General features: G+C 53.9%; 8 protein-coding genes across 8 annotated transcripts, besides 1 other annotated feature; 4 read left to right on the forward strand and 4 right to left on the reverse strand.

Moving 5' to 3' along the window:
- Positions 1-19,616: part of a sequence feature (contig 1.132 1714..254738(1)) that runs on past both edges of the window.
- Positions 12-2,027, reverse strand: ANIA_07812 (protein stcN; the record flags this gene model as incomplete). Its single annotated transcript, XM_050612096.1, has 3 exons — positions 1,597-2,027; positions 1,467-1,549; positions 12-1,422 (listed from the first exon to the last, which is right to left on the reverse strand). Exons 1-3 carry the CDS (start codon positions 2,020-2,022, stop codon positions 12-14), a joined length of 1,920 nt encoding a protein of 639 aa, XP_050468050.1. The 5' UTR covers positions 2,023-2,027.
- tpcL (anthrone oxygenase tpcL) lies at positions 2,215-2,860 on the forward strand. Its single transcript, XM_050612097.1, has 2 exons — positions 2,215-2,286; positions 2,333-2,860. Exons 1-2 carry the CDS (start codon positions 2,232-2,234, stop codon positions 2,767-2,769), a joined length of 492 nt encoding a protein of 163 aa, XP_050468051.1. The 5' UTR covers positions 2,215-2,231; the 3' UTR covers positions 2,770-2,860.
- ANIA_11013 (sterigmatocystin biosynthesis P450 monooxygenase stcL) lies at positions 2,953-4,578 on the forward strand (the record flags this gene model as incomplete). Its single annotated transcript, XM_675990.2, has 2 exons — positions 2,953-4,104; positions 4,171-4,578. The coding sequence occupies 2 exons, from the start codon at positions 2,953-2,955 to the stop codon at positions 4,507-4,509; spliced, it is 1,491 nt and encodes a 496-aa protein (XP_681082.2). The 3' UTR covers positions 4,510-4,578.
- On the reverse strand, positions 4,583-10,568 carry ANIA_07814 (fatty acid synthase subunit stcK; the record flags this gene model as incomplete). Its single annotated transcript, XM_675991.2, has 4 exons — positions 4,583-5,056; positions 5,124-5,239; positions 5,290-5,751; positions 5,810-10,568. 4 exons carry the CDS (start codon positions 10,566-10,568, stop codon positions 4,649-4,651), a joined length of 5,745 nt encoding a protein of 1,914 aa, XP_681083.1. The 3' UTR covers positions 4,583-4,648.
- On the forward strand, positions 11,063-15,790 carry ANIA_07815 (fatty acid synthase subunit stcJ; the record flags this gene model as incomplete). The annotated part of the gene is made up of 2 exons (XM_675992.1): positions 11,063-15,595; positions 15,644-15,790. The coding sequence occupies 2 exons, from the start codon at positions 11,063-11,065 to the stop codon at positions 15,788-15,790; spliced, it is 4,680 nt and encodes a 1,559-aa protein (XP_681084.1).
- On the reverse strand, positions 16,726-17,931 carry ANIA_07816 (esterase stcI). The gene is made up of 2 exons (XM_675993.2): positions 17,901-17,931; positions 16,726-17,852 (listed from the first exon to the last, which is right to left on the reverse strand). The coding sequence occupies exon 2, from the start codon at positions 17,796-17,798 to the stop codon at positions 16,938-16,940; it is 861 nt and encodes a 286-aa protein (XP_681085.1). The 5' UTR covers positions 17,799-17,852; positions 17,901-17,931; the 3' UTR covers positions 16,726-16,937.
- ANIA_11021 (Dabb family protein) lies at positions 18,082-18,706 on the forward strand. Its single transcript, XM_050612098.1, has 3 exons — positions 18,082-18,144; positions 18,198-18,420; positions 18,475-18,706. Exons 1-3 carry the CDS (start codon positions 18,126-18,128, stop codon positions 18,539-18,541), a joined length of 309 nt encoding a protein of 102 aa, XP_050468052.1. The 5' UTR covers positions 18,082-18,125; the 3' UTR covers positions 18,542-18,706.
- ANIA_07817 (uncharacterized protein) lies at positions 18,516-19,616 on the reverse strand. The gene is made up of 2 exons (XM_675994.2): positions 18,815-19,616; positions 18,516-18,745 (listed from the first exon to the last, which is right to left on the reverse strand). Exons 1-2 carry the CDS (start codon positions 19,605-19,607, stop codon positions 18,621-18,623), a joined length of 918 nt encoding a protein of 305 aa, XP_681086.1. The 5' UTR covers positions 19,608-19,616; the 3' UTR covers positions 18,516-18,620.

The raw sequence follows: 19,616 nt of genomic DNA on the forward strand, positions 1-19,616 counted from the left end.
CTCATTTGGTCTCAATTTCCAGCAATAATATCAGCGGCAACCTTCTCTGCTAATGCATAGACAGTCGCCATGGGCTGGCCGTCAATTGCAAACGGAAATGCAGACGCGTCGACAACTCTGAGTCCTTTAACGCCCCTAACCCTTGCCTTTGAGTCGAGCACCGCAAGCGGATCATCCGGTTTTCCCATGGCACATGTGCCGACTCCCGCATAGTACGCGTCCGAAGTCTCGGCGATGTAGTTTAGGATCTCCTCGTCGGTCTGATACTCGAACCCCGGCAGCAGCTCGGGTCCGTCAATGACTTGCTGCATCGTCTCTGAGGCGACAATCTCGCGGCATCGGCGAAACGCTGCCACAGCCATCTCCTTGTCGCGCGGGTCGTCCAGCCACCGCGGGTCCACGACGGGGTTGTCGGCCGTGTTGGTGGTGTTGATGGTGACGGTGCCCCGGCTAAACGTGGCCAGCAGCGCAGCCGACATACTGAAGTAGTTCTTGCCGTCATACTGAGGCACAAATGTGTCATCCAGCGCAATATATGAGAAGGTCGGCCAATCAGCCGGAAAGGCCTTGTCGATATCGGCAGCAGTCGCCTCGCTAAGGTTTCCTGGCTGGTGCTTTTCGAAGGCAAAGTAGTCTTGCCCCGGGTTGGTGAGCAAGCCTGTGCGGAAGTTGTTGTATTCGTAGATCGAGCGAGGAAGAGTCTCCTTGCTGCCCATCAACTGGCTGTGGCTCTCGACTTTCACAGGGTTCGTGGGGCCCAGGATGATGGTGTCCTGCATGTTCTGCCCGACGCCAGGGAGATCAGACAGGACGGGAATGTCCAGCTTCTCGAGTGTCTCTCTAGGGCCAAGCCCAGAGACCATCAGCAGCTGAGGAGATCTCATTACTCCTGCCGACAGGATGACTTCCTTCTTTGCGCCAATCTGCCACTCGAACCCGCCGGTATTGACAACGACGCCTGTCGCTCGCTTCTCCTCGTCAAAGTCGATCTTCTTCACCAGAGTATGTGTAATCACATTCAGACTATTACTCGTCCGAAGGGCCGTCTGCAAGTACGAGGTAGACGCAGTATCCCGTCGACGAGTCTTAGGATGAATAGTATGCGTGATGTATGAGCGGCCCAGCAGCTGGCCGTTGGAGAATCCCTGGGCTTCAGGAAACCCCATCTTTTCGAGGGCCTTGTCTACCCACGACGAAATGGCGTTCGTAAGGTACGGATACGCAACCTGGACGGGCCCCTCTTCTTCTGCAGTTGCTGCAAATGCTGAGACGTCATTCGAGGCCGTTGCGTTGGCGGGGCGAGGGTTCGTCAGTGGGCCTGAGAACTGCACGCTTTTCTTGAAGAAAGGCAGCCAATTGTCCCAAGTGTAGCTGTCGTCGCCTACTCGGTCAGCCCAGAGTTGATATGCGCCTTTTGAGCCCCTGTCTTTGTTAGCCTGTGATTATCAGGATTTGAGGAGAGATACCGATGATATAACATGGCTCCACGTGCAGTCGAGCCACCAAGGGTTTTGCCTTGCATGTAGAACATTTTTCGACCGGCCAGCCCCTGAAACTGTAAGCATCTGAGCTATCTCGATTGTCGGGTAAGCATACTGGCTGGGCTTCGGTATATTGGTACCAGTCAAACAGCGGGTTCTTGACATGGCCGTTGTCAAAAAAGTAGTTGAACAGGAACATTGGCACTTCAGTGGCATTCCCTGCCTCAATTTCGTAGAATCCTCCGGCCTCAATAACCGCAACAGAGTTGCTACCGTCCTCTGACAGCCGATGGGCCATTGCTAGGCCGGCTGTGCCGCCGCCAACAATCACATAGTCGAAGGTTTGGCCCGGCCACCCGTACCAGCCAAAGTGAGAGCTGAGGAGGCCACGGCCTTGGATGCGGCCGTCCATTGCTGCTTCATGCTGCTCAGCGGCGGTGCCAAAAAGGGTCTCCCATGGTGAGGAGAAGAAGGTCGTTTGACCGGCGAACATACCCACCACTGGGAGGGCGGAGAGGACGAGGAGGGACCAGGCGGGCATAGTGACGATGGTCTGTCTGATGGTGCTCGTCTGTAGCTTAGGCTCTCGCGAAGTTAATAAACCGGCCACCACGTACCAATACTTCGGCACATGGCGGAGCCCTCACCGATCGCTTGCCGAGACCCATGTAGGCGTCGGTATAAGACGAGAAAAAGAGACCTGGCAGATACCCCAAGCATAAGTTCATACTCCTGGAACTCTTCAAAACCATGAGTAACGCTGGAGTGGAAGCCATAGCCGTTATCACCGGCACTTTCCTGTCCGGTAATGCTGCCACGTCCCTTGCCGGCCGCCTAACTAATGCCACCAGGTGCAATGATGAGCGTCTACCTCCTAGCGGTCCCGTCCCTCTTCGAAACAACAAGTAGTCCTGACCAGCTCGTCCGCCACTGGAGCCGGATCTACCTCAACGGGCACATAAAAGGCCCCATCATCTGCCTAAGCACAACCGCGTTGTACGGACTGGCGGCTGCGACTAAGTACTCGGCCGGCGAGGACTGGGGCGTCTTCGCTGCCGCGGGCGCTATCACCATTAGCATGGTCCCATTTACGCTGACGGTGATGGCGCCAACCAACAACGCGCTTTTCCGGCTAGAGGGGGAAGTCAAGAAGGGACATACCCCGGTATGGTCAGATGCAGAGCGTCTAGTCCGCAGGTGGAACCGATTCAATGCAACTCGGGCCTTTTGCCCATTAGTTGGGGCTGTTTTAGGGCTGTTGGGAGTTCTGAAGATTGTTTCGTTCTAGCTGAATGTACATAGGGCTGCCCGGTGGCCGAGGACGGGTTATACTTGCTTGGAAATGAGGCTGGTCAATCAACCTATGGCTGACTCTATCGTAAATCCGTCGCTCTCCGACATATCAGAGGACCTAGAAAAGTCCCACAATAGTCCTTTTACGATGCCATGCTTAGGTCCATGGTCTAGCAGGATGGCTTTCCTATCCCTTCCTATCCTAACAGCGCTCGGCGCAGTCGTTTACGTGCTCTTCCAACTCGTGTACAACCTCTACTTCCACCCACTACGCGACTATCCCGGTCCTCTGCTATGGCGAGCCAGCTCTCTTCCTTGGAAACTGACCCTCCTTCGCGGCACAATGCATCACGACCTGATGCGCCACCACCAGACGTACGGCGATACTGTGCGCATAAAGCCTGACGAGATTAGCTACGCAAATGGCCAGGCCTGGCGCGACATCCACGCCCACGTACCTGGGCGCCCAGAATTCCTCAAAGACCCTGTCCGCCTGCCACTGGCTCCAAACGGGGTTATGAGCATTCTCGTCTCTGACACTCGCAACCACGCCCGGTTCCGGAGTCTGTTCGGCCACGCTTTTAGTGACAAGGGGCTTCGCGCGCAGGAGCCCACGATTGCCCGCTATGCTGATTTACTGGTCGAAGTCCTCCGCGAGGTTGCCGATACTGGCAAGTCAGTCGAGATGGTCCGTTATTTCAACATGGCGATCTTTGACTCCATTGGCGCGCTCTCATTTGGGGAATCCTTCGACAGCCTCAGGAACCGCGAGCTCCACCCGTGGGTAGACACGATCCACAAGAATCTCAAAAGTGTCGCCATCTCACACGTTCTCCGCAGCATGGGCGTCGAGTTCCTGGCCCCCTATCTAATGCCGGCCGAGCTGCGCGGCAAGCGACAAGAGAACTACACATATGCCATAGAAAAACTCAAGAAACGTATGCAAAAGACGGGTGATCAGGGCGACTTCTGGGACCGGGTAATCGTCAAAAGTGCCGACGGGAACCAATCAGGAGATGGAATGAGCTATGGCGAGATGATCAACAACGCGGCGGTCATGGTGGTCGCCGGGTCTGAGACGACCTCGTCGGCGCTATGCGGCTGCACGTATCTACTCTGCAAATTTGATAAGATGGACAAGGCTGTCGCCGAGGTTCGGGGCGCATTCGCGGCCGCCGACCAGATCGACCTGGTCTCTGTCTCTCGGTTGCCGTACCTGACGGCCGTCATCGACGAAACCTTGCGCATGTACCCCTCGGTCCCTGGACAGCCGCCCAGAGTGGTGCCAGAGGGCGGAGCAATAGTATGCGGACGGTTCGTTCCTGCTGAGGTGTGTATCATATAACCTAACCGTTTAGTTTCCTGATTGCCGTGGCTAACAAGCAGCGGCCTCTAGACCCGCGTCGGTGTCAGCCACCTGGGCGCTTACTACGCGCCATACAACTTCAGCCATGCGGACAAGTTCATTCCTGAGCGGCATCTGGCCGGTGCCAAGTTAGAGGAGCCGTTCCGACACGACAACTATGCGGCGTACCAGCCGTGGTCTGTAGGAGTGCGCAACTGCATTGGACGGAACCTGGCCTATGCAGAGGTCAGGCTGACGCTGGCTAAACTGCTGTGGCATTTTGATATAAGCCTGGACGAGGAGAGGACGGGGAACTTTTTGGACCAGAAGATCTGGTCAATTTGGGCGAAGAGGGAGCTGTATCTGGAAATTCGGACCAGGGAATTTTAGCATGTAGGTAGGGTCTAAATGAGGCTGTGCTAGTTTTCACTAAGTCAGAACGAACTTGATACTTTATTACGTGTACCTTCCATTTCATCCATTTAGCGGCCGTTCTGCCGATATGATATAAGCTAAGAACATGTACCAGCTACCTATTCTCTTCAACCCGCCGTAACAGCTCTAGTAACGGCCGGCTCTGCGTTACCCCTTGTACCAATCGAATATATGGTGCGTCCAACGCAAAGGGCTTCCCTGTTACATTGGGGATCCACCGTCCAACGAGCTCTTCCGGCTTGATATCAGACACCCGCAGATGGTGCCTCAGATATTGTCTGTAGCCATCAATATGTCCCCGTAGCATCTGCGAGTGGAACGGAATATCAACCCCGGCAAGTGGAATGGTTGCACGGCCACGGGATAGTTCAGTTTCATTCGTGACAGAGCAGCTGCTGGGGATATGGTGAGCAATGCATTCGCTCATGGTTTGTGGGCTATTTGGCGATGTCGACCGGGATAGATCGTCGCACGCGTGGCTGAGTACCCAGAGAGAGCGGACCTGTTCGCTATTAGGCCTGATAGGAAAACAGAAAATAGTATGACAGGGAGTTTGAGCGAGAACATACATGGCCGGCACATACGTACTGCCGCGAATGCACGTTGTAGTTGACCACCTCCAGCAACACGCCAGTTGCCTGACTGACAAGTCGCACTAGCTCAATCAGTCGGTCTTCGGTGAAGTCTACGAAATGTTAACTCAGAATGTCGCGCATGATCAGGGAAAAGAGATACCTGATCGGATTCGCGATGGATCGGCAGCGACCATGCCATAGTCAGTACGCCCGTTAGCGTTGCGCGGCAGGGTATTCTGCATTTTGAGCCCTCTATAGAGGATCAACGATAAAAGCGACTCAAAAGGCATGATAGTTGTACAGGCACCGAGGCTGCTATACTCTCCCAGCGAGTGTCCAGCAAAGATGGCTTGTGTTTGGACGACGCCTTGCGCCTGTAAATGCGCATACTCGGCAATCTCCATGACGGCCAACGCGGGCTGGGCAAATTGTGTTGACATTAGGAGCCCAGAAGGATAGTTGAATGTATATGATCGTGAGTCGCGAGTCAAGCCAGGCAGCATAGATGGATCAGAGTCGGACATAGAAAGATAAATATCACGGATTTGCCGACCACGCCGACTGCCAAAGTTGACAGTAAGGCTCGTAGGATTCTCACGGACTATGTGAAGGAGCGAAATGCCTGTAATCGGTATTAGAGTTGCCCGTTCTGTCGAGCTCGGGTTGAGGAGGTAACGCACCATATTGGGATCTAAAGTGCCGTTCTGCTCTGTCCCATACTGCTCGTGCAGCAGCATTCGTATCATACAAGGCCATCCCCATTCCTCTCTCCTGCGTGCCCTGGCCGGTAAAGACGTATGTTGTCTGGGCCTGCTCGAGTACCGCCTCTGCATGCATTACTTGCTCACCCGTACTCTCCTTAAGCACTCTTACATGGACCACCATACACCCGTCCGCCATTGCAAAGTGTTGTATCTCCATTCGCAACCGGTCGTTTGCCCGGACAAGTCCATCGAAGGAGGGCGCCCAGCTGCAGAAACGGGTCCGTTCATTGTCGCCAATGATCCACTCCAGAATCCGCCGCACGGTGGCAGACAGGTGCAGCCCATGCACAACAGGCTGACCCAGCCCGGCAAAACGAGAGAACAGAGGGCAAACGTGAATAGGATTTGTATCTCCAGATACCATTGCATAACCCTCGCTTTGGGCAGGGGCAGTAAACGATATAGATGCAGCGTCATCGCCAGTCCAGCCTGCCCGTGGGAGCGGCTGTCTCTGGACTCGGGGTGCACCGTGGCGGTTCAGAAAATCCATGACTGGATTCGCTCCAAACCCCTCCTCCTCCATGTATACACGTCCAATCCGGGTGCCGACCGAAGAGACACAGACAACTGAGGTATCAGAAGGGGCCAGTGAAACTGATCCAGAAACTTGCAGGGAAGCAGGTGCTCCTGCGGCGTCGAATACCGTTTGCGAATGCAGTTGGAATATCAATATCTTCCCAATAAGATCTGAGCAAGGTCCATCTAGCAAGAACCATTTTCGACTCATTAAGACTCTTAATTTTGTGTGGGAGTCAACACGTATGACCATATCTGGCTCTTCAACGCAACGAAACTGCTGCTGGGATACGCTCTCCTCTGGCCGCCGCTGGATTATAAATGTCGTTTGGAGTCGAACCACCGGTTTTCCCTCTCTGAGGAGCTCTGCAGAAATCTCAACTCGCTGGCCTATGGTGGTGATTGTGCGCTCGGTTATGCGCGACGAAGTTGTCACTGTATCTCCCACATGCAACGGGCGGATGCCAGGCACGAAACGAGTTGAAGCAGACTGGTGGAGGAGTCGAAGAGGGTCCGCATCAAGTGCTTCGAGCAGTATTGGCTTTGTGAGTGCAGTCCAAGCTATAACGACAGCATAATCAATTGGCACAACTGGGCCCCGTGTCCCCCAAGCTCGACAACGGGCCGGGCCAGCTTGACCGACAATAGCCAGGAACGTATTCACGTCCTCAGCTGTTATTGTCACTCGATCGCCAGTAAATTCTGAATTCAGACCGACAGAAGTTGGGCTAGGAAGGTCTCGACCAATCCACAGGTCCGTGTACAGGCGCCTCACGCTGTCCAAGTAATCAGTCCGGTGCATTTTGAGAATTAAAGGGCCCATGGTTCCTCCGAGCAATTCCATCTTAAACTCCAGCGCGGGTCGTTTGCCCTTTGAGCGAGTTAGCAATGTCACTGATACCTTATTGCCGTCTAGATGTATCAGTCCCAGTGCTGCACGTATCGCCCTGGGGTCTCCTTGCCGACGCAAGGAATGATACAACGTGATTTCACGAAGGCAGCCATCCATATATTTTGCCTCAATGACGTCTCCAATATCTGGCTTGAAAGCGTCCCGAATCGGATTTGGAGCGCGATTTTGCCCAAAAACAACCTTTTTTTGGCTGAGGGCAGCATAGCCCCAGGCGCACTCACCAACAAGGTGTTCGACTATTGCCTCCGTCGATGGGAGGGTAGGTCCGACAAGATAATACCGGCACAGCGAGCCTTCCTGGCTTGTTTCAATGCCAGGTAAGCGATTGCCTTTCTCATCGCGCTGGTTAGCCCAAGTGTAACCGTTGTCAGAAGCTGCCTCCTTGAGCATCATTTTCAAATGCGCCTCAGTAATCCCATCAAGAATGTCTTTAACTGGCTCATCGCATACTCGCGAATGACGCACGGCTACAGGCCCTTGTATGATGCAAACACGTTGTGCATCCTGGTCCACCACAGCGTCTACATCTTCAGACTGCCATAGAGAATCTTTCTTAAACCATGTCTGGAAATCTGCATCGAGCCGCGGAATAAAGGGCACCGGCTTCTGACCTTGTCGGCGGAAAAGATTGATGAGAAGGCTTACATCTTCCGGATAAAGTATCTGGTCGCCTTGCACGCCGTAGGCTGCGTCAAACGACGCTTCCAGCTCTATGGGAGTGTTGCAGGAAAGAAAGCGTAATTCAGCTTCTGAACCTGAGCCCAGGCGTCCTTGTGCAAGACGGAGAAAGTCATGCACCAAGCTGAGGTAGGAAGAATCGATCCAGCGTGCCTGATGCTGCACATATGTAAGCTGGCAGAGACGGCGTAAGACTTGCCTATAGCTCAGCTCCTCAATCTCTGTTGGTTTACTGCTGTCTGTTTGCGCGAACCACGGCCGGGCAAAGTCGTTATTCAGTCTATTAATGATTTCAACACGATGTTGTTTTAATGCAGCTTTTAACCGTTTAGGGTCCCGAATTGAGAAGAACCGGTCATCGAACTCCTTCCACAAACGCATTGCTCGAGTCGCAAGCACATGGATTGGTTGACCCATCTCTGAAGTGACCGAGATAACACCGCCAACTGCGTCATGTTCACATTTTGCCCAAGCACCGTTGTCATTCCCATCATCCTTGACTCCGGGGGCTTCGACTATAAGCTGCTTTACAGCGAACGATGTCTTCGCCTCACGAGCCACCATCATGCGGCTCCCTAGGAGGATTCCATCAAAGGGCATAGGCGCATAACCCAGTTTACAAGACCAAGAGCCATTCATGTATGGCCAAGTGTCCTCAGCACCCCCGAATCCACTGCCAGCCACGAGAATGACGTTCTCGCAGTTCCTGATACGGGCGTAACAGTCGAGAATCGGTAAATGGAAGTCCTCACAAGAATGGTGTCCCCCTGCACGACCCCCGGTCCATTGGATCCCAACGGGGAGTGTCGGATATTGCCTTGCGATGGTAAGGACGCGGTCAATTGCATCAACAGACCCCGGTTTGAACCAAATATGTGAAATTGCCAACATGTCAATCCACTCCTTCACGACCTCGGGCGATGGGATCCCAGCGCCGACCGTTATCCCATCAATTGGCAAGCCTTCTTCCATAATCAGGCGGCGCAACACCTGGATCTGCCAGGAAAGTGCTTTGGGGGAAGCATAGATGACATTGCAGGTGATTGAGCGATGGGGAGGGATGGACCTCGACAGCTGCCGGAGTGCTGTTTCTAGCGTTGCTCGGTTGTAATAGCCACCACAGGCAAATTCAACATGATAGTCCGCCTGAATGATAGCCGCTACAAGCTCAGGTGAGCATGTTGTTGGCGTCATCCCTGCCACCATAACATGTGGTGTTCCTAGCAGCCGCGTCATTTTGGTTTCAATGGATGCATGAGCACTTCCCTCAGCTGCTTTCCGTAGCCGCGGGCGATATTTGCGACCCCAGTCTTTACCAAGTGGGAGAGCAAAAGCAGACAGATTAAGCAACGATAGATTCGAAGCCATAGACTGGCCGGACAGATTAACGACGTTCATACCCGTTCCCTCCAAAACATCCTGCACCAGGCTCCCAACAGCGCCAGGCCCAAATGAGAGCACATGGGTAGCATCGTTCATTGCCCAACACAAAGCGGGCCAGTTAACTCGCTCAACAGTAACGGACTGTATGAGGGTCAAAAGAATATCGTGCGTGCCATAATCCTGCAGGTTCCGGAGAGATCCATTCGCCTGGCAGTAAACTGGTATAGCGAGATCGTTACCCCGCAAGCGAAGGCCGCCAATGGCATCAGTCACTCTTAGCTCGACTGATGACAGAAGAGAAGAGTGATAGGGAGCTGACACTGGAAGGAACTGGACATCGACGACGGACCGACGCAGGGGAAAGGGAACGCGGCTTTGGTCGAGCTCGGGCGATGCCTTGACGCTACGAAGTGCTATGCATACTCCTCGCAGAGCATGTGGTGCTCCAGCCAGAACGAACTTGTTGTGGCCATTTATAAGGGATATATAGAGCGAATCTCCACCTTGGTCGTTGAGCTTTCGCACCAGCCGCTCCAAATGATTAATGTCTAAGCCTGTCACACTCAGTAAATGTGACGGAGCGCCTTCACCATTTTCCAGGCAGTCGATAACTTCATTTGCACACAGAATACTTCTTGGAGAAGCATGGTGTGACTCCAGCCCGACCCAAAACGACAGTTGCAGGGCAAGGTCAGCCGCGCGGTAGAAGGATGGCCATCCGTGGTCAGTGTGAGATATGGCGATTGCGGCGGCCACAAATACACCTTGAGAGTGTCCGATAGCTCCCTGGAGCTTTTGGCGGAGCTGACCAGGGTCCAGCTGGAGGCTGTACGCAGTAATAGCATAGTGTAGGAGGCTCAGCAGAGTGTTGATTGGAAAGCTATAAGGAGACAGCGCCAAATCTTCCGGCAGTGGTGCGGATGCAGCAGCGTCGTTGAGCCAGGCCTGTAATTGGAACCCGCGCCCAGCAAAAAATGACGATCGGTGTGGGATCGCTGCTAGTGATTCTAGACGGCGGGCAGAAGAGTCGAGCAAGTCCTGTATAGGGGCGCAGTCCGCGTAGGCGTGCGAGAGATGGACTAACTCATCGAGTCCCGCCCAATTACTGGGCCCTTGCCCACCAAAGCACGCATATAATCGTGATAGGCCAGCGTCGACAGCATCGAGAAACGGTGATGGAGTCATTCTCTTTACAGGTCGTCAAACTGTAGGCTAACAGATCAGAGCCATGGCTGGGAATGAGCAAGTATATCGTGTAGCCGGGACCACCACCTATACGAGAGGGGGAGAAACAAGTCAGCGCAGGGTCGGCTTACGAGCAATCGGAGATCGGGCGTGGCGGTTCTCAAGTTTACATATCAGCTGTTGTTCTTCAGTCTTTCCTGCAGAACTAGGCCATAACATGAATACAGCCATGGCGATACGAAACATGGAACAGACAATTGCCTACGAGCTACTGATTGAGCTTTTATCGTACGTTTCCTTATAGGTGTTGAGCAAAAAACTGATCAGCAGCAGCCATCAGTTTGCGTTTCCGGTGCAATGGTAGGTCAATAGCGACTGCGATACACCACTAGGTACGCTGACGCGGCTTCGCGCACAGGATAGAAACGCAGAAAGCTATATTGCGAGACACTCGTCGCCTCGTCGAAATTGGTCCAGCCAAGACGCTTATTGGAATGACCCAAAAGACTATACAGCAGGTCCCAAGACAGGGCTTAGAGTTACTGGCCAGCACGCAGGACCTTGCCCAGCTCTGCTACATCTATGGCGAGCCTGCCGAGGGAGAGGATTCGACCGCCGACGAGTCCATTATTAATACGCCGCAGTGTAGCACAATTCCAGAGGTAGCGGTAGAGCCGGAAGTTCAGCCAATACCGGACACGCCGCTGACCGCAATATTCATCATTAGGGCTCTGGTCGCCCGTAAGCTCCGCAGGTCGGAAACCGAGATTGACCCCAGTCGCTCAATCAAAGAGCTGTGTGGCGGCAAGTCCACACTACAGAATGAACTGATTGGCGAGCTGGGCAATGAGTTCCAGACCTCTCTCCCTGATCGCGCGGAGGACGTCTCCCTAGCGGACTTGGATGCTGCCCTGGGCGAGGTCTCGCTAGGACCCACGTCGGTTTCTCTTCTGCAGAGAGTTTTCACGGCGAAGATGCCGGCCCGCATGACAGTGTCGAATGTGCGTGAGCGTTTGGCCGAAATCTGGGGCCTTGGATTTCATCGACAAACTGCAGTCTTGGTGGCCGCACTTGCGGCTGAGCCTCACTCCCGACTCACCTCCTTGGAGGCGGCATATCAGTATTGGGACGGTTTGACCGAGGCCTACGGGCAGTCATTGGGTCTTTTCTTGCGGAAAGCTATCTCACAGCAAGCTGCACGGAGTGACGACCAAGGCGCTCAAGCTATAGCCCCTGCAGACTCGCTCGGGTCTAAGGATCTTGCACGAAAGCAGTACGAGGCTCTTCGCGAGTACCTAGGGATACGGACCCCAACTACGAAACAGGATGGTCTAGATCTTGCAGACCTACAGCAGAAGCTGGACTGCTGGACTGCCGAATTTTCGGACGACTTCCTCAGCCAGATTTCGCGTCGCTTCGACGCACGAAAGACGCGCTGGTACCGCGACTGGTGGAACTCGGCGCGCCAGGAGCTTCTGACAATCTGCCAAAATAGTAATGTACAATGGACAGACAAAATGCGTGAGCACTTTGTCCAGCGCGCTGAGGAAGGCCTTGTTGAGATTGCTCGGGCACATTCACTCGCGAAACCCCTTGTGCCGGACCTCATCCAGGCCATTTCTCTCCCTCCTGTCGTCCGGCTAGGGCGTTTGGCGACCATGATGCCACGGACGGTGGTGACCCTTAAGGGGGAGATTCAATGCGAGGAACATGAACGGGAGCCTTCTTGCTTTGTGGAGTTCTTCAGCAGCTGGATCCAGGCAAACAACATTCGATGCACCATACAATCTAATGGGGAAGACCTCACATCAGTATTCATCAACAGTCTGGTACATGCCAGTCAACAAGGGGTTTCTTTTGCCAACCACACATACCTTATAACAGGGGCGGGACCAGGATCGATCGGCCAACATATCGTCCGTCGCTTGTTAACAGGTGGTGCCAGGGTCATTGTAACCACGAGCCGCGAGCCATTGCCTGCCGCTGCCTTCTTCAAGGAGCTGTATAGTAAGTGTGGAAATCGCGGATCGCAGTTACATCTAGTGCCTTTCAATCAGGCCAGCGTTGTGGACTGTGAGCGTCTGATTGGCTACATTTACGATGACTTGGGGCTGGATCTAGATGCGATCCTCCCCTTTGCTGCCACAAGCCAGGTGGGAGCTGAAATCGACGGACTGGATGCCAGTAATGAAGCAGCGTTTCGACTGATGCTGGTGAATGTACTACGTCTTGTAGGGTTCGTGGTATCTCAAAAAAGGCGTAGAGGTATTTCCTGCCGACCAACCCAAGTCGTGCTGCCTCTGTCTCCTAACCATGGCATCTTGGGTGGTGACGGTCTCTACGCGGAGTCCAAACGCGGGCTTGAGACATTAATACAGCGGTTCCATTCAGAGTCATGGAAGGAAGAGCTCTCAATATGTGGCGTCAGCATCGGCTGGACCCGGTCAACGGGCTTGATGGCGGCCAACGACCTTGTTGCTGAGACGGCAGAGAAACAAGGCCGCGTGCTGACATTCTCTGTTGATGAGATGGGAGACCTCATCTCACTGTTATTAACTCCGCAGTTAGCCACCCGCTGCGAAGATGCCCCTGTCATGGCGGACTTTTCTGGAAATCTCTCGTGTTGGCGCGATGCCTCTGCTCAGCTTGCTGCTGCCCGTGCAAGCCTTCGTGAGCGCGCTGACACTGCCCGAGCTCTAGCACAGGAGGACGAACGAGAATACCGTTGCCGACGCGCAGGAAGTACTCAAGAACCAGTGGACCAAAGAGTCTCGCTCCATCTCGGGTTCCCATCACTCCCTGAGTATGACCCACTGCTACACCCAGATCTCGTGCCTGCTGATGCAGTGGTTGTTGTCGGCTTCGCTGAGCTGGGCCCATGGGGAAGCGCGCGGATTCGGTGGGAAATGGAGTCGCGCGGGTGTCTTTCTCCTGCAGGATACGTGGAGACGGCATGGCTAATGAATCTCATACGGCATGTTGACAACGTCAATTACGTCGGATGGGTGGATGGGGAAGATGGGAAGCCCGTTGCAGATGCTGATATTCCAAAACGATACGGCGAGCGGATCCTATCGAATGCAGGCATACGTTCACTGCCATCTGACAATCGAGAGGTTTTCCAGGAGATCGTGCTTGAACAAGACTTGCCGTCATTTGAGACTACACGGGAAAATGCCGAAGCTCTGCAGCAACGGCACGGCGATATGGTGCAAGTCAGCACACTCAAAAACGGCTTGTGTCTAGTTCAGCTACAGCACGGCGCAACAATCCGCGTTCCCAAATCCATCATGTCTCCTCCAGGTGTTGCCGGCCAACTGCCGACAGGCTGGTCGCCAGAACGGTACGGGATTCCAGCGGAAATCGTGCAGCAAGTTGACCCCGTTGCCCTTGTGCTGCTCTGCTGTGTAGCGGAGGCTTTCTACAGTGCCGGCATTTCCGATCCAATGGAGATATTTGAGCACATTCATCTATCGGAACTGGGCAACTTTGTAGGCTCCTCAATGGGTGGGGTGGTGAACACCCGAGCGCTATATCACGACGTCTGCCTTGATAAGGATGTGCAATCCGACGCACTGCAGGAGACATATCTCAACACTGCACCGGCGTGGGTGAATATGTTGTATCTGGGTGCAGCTGGTCCAATCAAGACTCCTGTAGGCGCGTGTGCAACTGCTTTGGAATCAGTTGACTCCGCCGTAGAATCTATCAAAGCCGGTCAGACAAAGATCTGCCTTGTCGGTGGCTATGACGACCTTCAGCCTGAGGAGTCAGCAGGCTTTGCCCGCATGAAGGCTACGGTTTCTGTCAGAGATGAGCAGGCGCGCGGCCGCGAGCCCGGCGAGATGTCGCGTCCTACAGCGGCCTCTCGCTCTGGGTTCGTGGAATCCCAAGGCTGCGGTGTCCAGCTTCTTTGTCGCGGGGATGTGGCGTTAGCAATGGGTTTGCCTATTTACGGCATCATCGCTGGCACTGGCATGGCCTCAGACGGGATTGGTCGCTCCGTGCCTGCTCCCGGACAAGGCATCCTCACTTTTGCACAGGAAGATGCTCAGAACCCTGCCCCGATCCGGACAGCGCTCGCGCGCTGGGGGTTAGGGATCGACGATATCACCGTGGCCTCACTGCATGCGACCTCGACACCAGCAAACGACACCAACGAACCTCTCGTGATTCAGCGGGAAATGACTCACCTTGGCCGCACCTCCGGCCGTCCTCTGTGGGCGATCTGTCAAAAATTTGTGACCGGCCATCCAAAAGCCCCCGCAGCAGCGTGGATGTTGAACGGGTGTCTCCAGGTGCTCGATACCGGTCTTGTGCCGGGCAACCGAAACGCAGACGACGTCGATCCTGCTCTCCGATCGTTCAGTCATCTGTGTTTCCCAATCCGTTCAATACAGACCGATGGCATCAAGGCATTCTTGCTGAATTCGTGCGGTTTCGGACAGAAGGAGGCGCAGCTTGTGGGTGTTCATCCTCGATACTTTTTGGGTCTACTCTCAGAGCCAGAGTTCGAAGAATACAGAACCCGACGGCAACTTCGCATCGCAGGAGCTGAACGAGCCTATATCAGCGCGATGATGACAAATTCCATTGTCTGCGTGCAGTCACACCCTCCCTTTGGTCCCGCAGAGATGCACTCCATCCTACTGGATCCTTCTGCTCGTATATGCCTGGATTCATCCACCAATTCCTACCGCGTCACAAAAGCGTCCACTCCAGTTTATACGGGCTTCCAGAGGCCTCACGACAAACGTGAAGATCCTCGTCCGTCAACGATCGGCGTCGATACCGTAACCTTGAGCAGTTTCAATGCGCACGAGAACGCCATCTTCCTGCAGCGCAACTACACCGAGCGCGAACGCCAGTCCCTGCAACTACAGAGCCATCGCAGCTTCCGGTCCGCAGTCGCGAGTGGCTGGTGCGCCAAAGAAGCCGTTTTCAAATGCTTACAGACGGTATCCAAGGGCGCAGGGGCGGCGATGAGCGAGATCGAGATTGTGCGCGTACAAGGGGCTCCGTCTGTGGTGGTAAGTTGCCTTCTCTTCTTCTTGAAACGACGCTGACGCGCCCAGTTACACGGCGATGCACTTGCTGCAGCGCAAAAGGCTGGTTTGGATAATATCCAGCTAAGTCTGAGCTATGGTGATGATTGTGTGGTCGCGGTTGCTTTAGGTGTACGCAAGTGGTGTCTTTGGCCGTTGGCCTCTATCATCCGTTAAGCAACGGCTCCAGACATGTCAGGTTCCTCATCCTGTTTTAAGATGAAGTATAATACTTAGAAGATATTTAGATCCTCATCGCAATTCTATCTGGCTTTTTACGCCATGGTTGACGAGAAATCGTAGGACAGCGTCAGACGTTCCTTCCTGGCGGGACATTGTTTCTCCGATCCGCCGCCAAAATGATTACCTAATAGGGTCTTGTGATGTTTTAACTATGTGGAAAGAGCACACAGCTCATCCGAGCTCCGCCAGAGCTCATATGAGCGTTACCCCTCAAAGCACGTGACGCCAAGGCCATTAACAAGCAGAACGTCTCGAGCGAGCTACAAAAAAAATTACGGAAATACTTTGAAATTCAATAAGCTCGAGGCGGCCAGCAGCCACCTCACGGAGGTACCACTGGTACCACTTCTAAAACCGGCATATTAGTAATTGGGCTGTAAAAAAGCGAATTTAATGATAGAAGCCGCTGTGCAAACAATTATTAAGTACTTTCTGAATAATTAACTTACGTTGTTAGAGAGAGAGGCCATCACGCAGCTTGTTTTGGTTGCTGGTAATCGGAAGCGAAGACCTGGCTCGAGACGAAATTTTCCACAAGCTCGCTCGAGCGTCACATGGGCAAAAGGCCATTACATAAGCCATTTCGTCTCGAGCGAGCCAAACCACAAACCACAAACCTGTACCCCGGCTGACCTGTAACCACATGTGGAAGGGACGGACAATTATCAGTATTGGATGGCCAACGTGGCCGCCTATCCATACCTAGCTTACTAAATAATGACTAAGCGAGCTCGACCCCTAGGGGCAGGCGGTGCCATAGGACAGTATGCCCCGACAAAGTATGATTCCTGAGTGCCACCTGACCTGTACCTGATGATTCCTAACTCTGATCGAGCCTTGACAGAACCGGAAGTTCTGTAAGAGTATTCATCCTGATATCTTTGAATTGGGTAGTATCAGCTCCTGGTATGATAATATGTGCTTGATGACCCATAGTACTTAAAGAATGATATCTAGACGACTGGCGCTAACCGTTCCCGCTGATGCCTAGATTAATATATATTTGCTGCGCCTCACAATCAACCCACTGCCTTAGGGCCAAATGTATAACTATGGGTTCTGACAGACGCCCGGCATTGCCTTACTCACAAACCCAGCATATTCCACTTAACAGATTTCCGAAGAAGAGTGCCTGATGTTCCCTCAGTGCTGGTGACGGAAATAGCCACGAGAAATGCGGATAGCCAGGATACTCATCGCACTTTACCGGGACTTCCAACGCGACTAGAGCGTCCCTCATCAGGCGGACGTCGTCCCTCAGGGTGTCGGCGTCGCCAACGGCCATGTAGACTTTATTCAGTTTTCCAAGACCCGGATGCAGAAGACATGAAAGCCGGGGATCATCCGGTGGTGCGCCATAGCAATCGAAGAACGACCGCATCGCGGAGCCGGTGTTGATTGTCAACCGGTCATTCTCTTCATAGGATGTATACTCTCCTCGGTCTCGATTGTCTGCGGACACGGAGTCAGGATGAACGGTTACCGGCGCGAGAGCAACCACGCCTTGGACTCGGTCTCCTAGGCCGTCACTAACCAGGGTAAGTGCCGTACTGAACGCCATGTTTCCACCGGCCGAGGCACCGATGAAACAGATTGATTGCACGGGATACGTTTCCAGGACCGATCTCGCAACAGTTAGACAATCGTCAAGCGCCATCGGGAATCGGAATTCGGGGGCTAGACGGTATCCCACGCTGAAGATTCTCGTGCGGGCCAGTTTACAGAGAGTGCGGACGAAGCCGTCCTCCTCGTCAATGCTGCCCATGACCCATCCGCCGGCGTGGAAGTAGAGGGCCAGCGGTGGGTCAGCTACATCCGGCGGCGTGTAGATGCGTGTGGGGACGCCGCCGAGGATCTTGTCCTCTGCCTGAACGCTCAGGTCTGGAAGAGGAAAGTCGTAGCGGCTCATCAGCTTGCCGACTATCGTCTTCCATCCCTGCATGAGCCTCTCGTACGGCCCGTCAAGAGCCGGCGAAAAGCCAAGCTCTTCTATGAACTGGTACAGTCAATTTTACGCATCAGGTGCTTGGAGGACTGTTCGTACCTGCTGCCATGGCTCTGATAGCTTGGAATCCATTGTTGAAGCGATCTGTTGTCTGCTACGGACTTTCATCGCGAGGTTCGATTTGTCTTATGTTGAATGTCGGTCACCGAGCTACAATGTTCTTAATTGGATCTTCATCCGTCTGGTAAATGTCCACCATAACGTATGGCGTTATTGTATCTGATCCGTCTGCAGCCCACTTAGCTACCCCCCTGAGTCCTCAGTATGCCGGTATATCACGTCGGTATGCATACCCTAGGCGACAATGAACACTGAGACTGATCTATCCACCGACAGCCCTATTCAAACTCAAACCAGACGCCGACCCTAACCGTATCTGTTTATGGCAGGAGCTCGCGCACGCAATGGTCGGCAAGGTACCTGGCCTACTGGATCTGCAAGCTGGGCCTCCCCTCGACTTCACGGCTCGACTGGCGAAAGGGTTTGATATGGGTGTAGTCGTGCTGCTAGACTATGTGGAGTCTCTCGCTACCATGTTTACGCATCCGAGCCATGACCAGTAAGTGTTCAGAATGAATGGCCTTCCGTGTTTATCATCGTTGATGTACGACAGAGTTCACGAATTGTACCAGGAGGTTTGCGAGGACGGGAGTACTGTTGGTTACGATATTGAATTCTAGAGGGCTAGGTTGCAGCATATCCTCTAGAACTGTTCTACTCCGAACTAGTGCAGGCATAACCGTGGGAATGTGTATATAATCAGACATCGAACCCAGCATCCCGCCGCCGCTGCATAATAGGCCTCAACTGATTCCCACCCCATCCGTCCTCCAAATCATCTTTCAGGTCAAAAGTACCCTCCGGCTGTACTGCCAAGGCACGTCCTGTAGAGCCACTTAGTATTATCCCAGCCAAGCCAATAAGATAGAAGAGAAAATAGGAGTAAAATGTACCATGTATCTCTGGGCTTGCAACACAATAAGTCGCGGCATCAACGCATGCGTCAATAGACGTAAACGTGAGTACCTTGGCCATATCGACTCCACGCGCTGCCATCGCATGCTTGATTGGGGCAATGAGCGGAGAATCGAAGAACCACGGCGCAAGCAGATTGCAGCGAACGCCCAACTGCTTGGTCTGAGAACGCGTGCTGCGAAACAGCCCGCGGACGCCGAACTTGCTGGCCGGGTACGTGGACGCCTTGGGGCTGTCCATATATGCTGCGATGGAGGCGCAGAAGAGAAGGCATTTGTTGCTGGGCAACTCGGGGTCAGTTCCCGTGCCTGGTATACGCAGGTAATACAGCCCCAGCCAGGAAGTGAAGTAACTTCCCACCAGATTCACCTCGATATTGCGGACACTGGAGCTCGGCCGGGGAGGATCGACCTCTAGGCTGGGAACACCCGCGGCAAGGACGTGATCTATCTGGTTTCCGGGGGCGAGAGCCGTTCCGGCAAAGCAGGCGACTATATCCAGGGCGCCGCTGGGTGAGAAGCGAAGGGCGCTCTTAAAGGCGGCCACTTGACTCTCCCAGCTCGTGACATCGCAGTAGACATAGTGAAAACAGTGCGCGAGTCCAGGCTGGACTGGGCTCGTTGGCGGTTGGATGTCGGCGATGGTGATATAGACCCCGGCCTCTGCCCATTTCCGCGCTGTGGCCAGCCCTAGGCCTGAAGCGCCGCCGGTGATGAATGCGGATTTGCCGTTGAGGCTAGTCAGGTCGCAAGTGAGATCGAGGGGCTCCATATTGAGTCC

This window comes from Aspergillus nidulans, chromosome IV, assembly GCF_000011425.1.
Source record: "Aspergillus nidulans FGSC A4 chromosome IV".
Lineage (NCBI taxonomy): Eukaryota > Fungi > Ascomycota > Eurotiomycetes > Eurotiales > Aspergillaceae > Aspergillus > Aspergillus nidulans.

Excerpts from the sequence above, each read along its gene's own strand:
- tpcL (XM_050612097.1), top strand. The coding sequence starts at position 2,232 with ATGAGTAACGCTGGAGTGGAAGCCATAGCCGTTATCACCGGCACTTTC. Across the intron at positions 2,287-2,332 it reads CACCGGCACTTTCCTGTCCG|GTGCAATGATGAGCGTCTAC; the intron begins GTAATGCTGCCA and ends TAATGCCACCAG.
- ANIA_07816 (XM_675993.2), bottom strand. The coding sequence starts at position 17,798 with ATGCAGGGATGGAAGACGATAGTCGGCAAGCTGATGAGCCGCTACGAC.
- ANIA_11021 (XM_050612098.1), top strand. Across the intron at positions 18,421-18,474 it reads ACGCATCCGAGCCATGACCA|AGTTCACGAATTGTACCAGG; the intron begins GTAAGTGTTCAG and ends GATGTACGACAG.
- ANIA_07817 (XM_675994.2), bottom strand. The coding sequence starts at position 19,607 with ATGGAGCCCCTCGATCTCACTTGCGACCTGACTAGCCTCAACGGCAAA. Across the intron at positions 18,746-18,814 it reads TGCAAGCCCAGAGATACATG|GACGTGCCTTGGCAGTACAG; the intron begins GTACATTTTACT and ends GTGGCTCTACAG.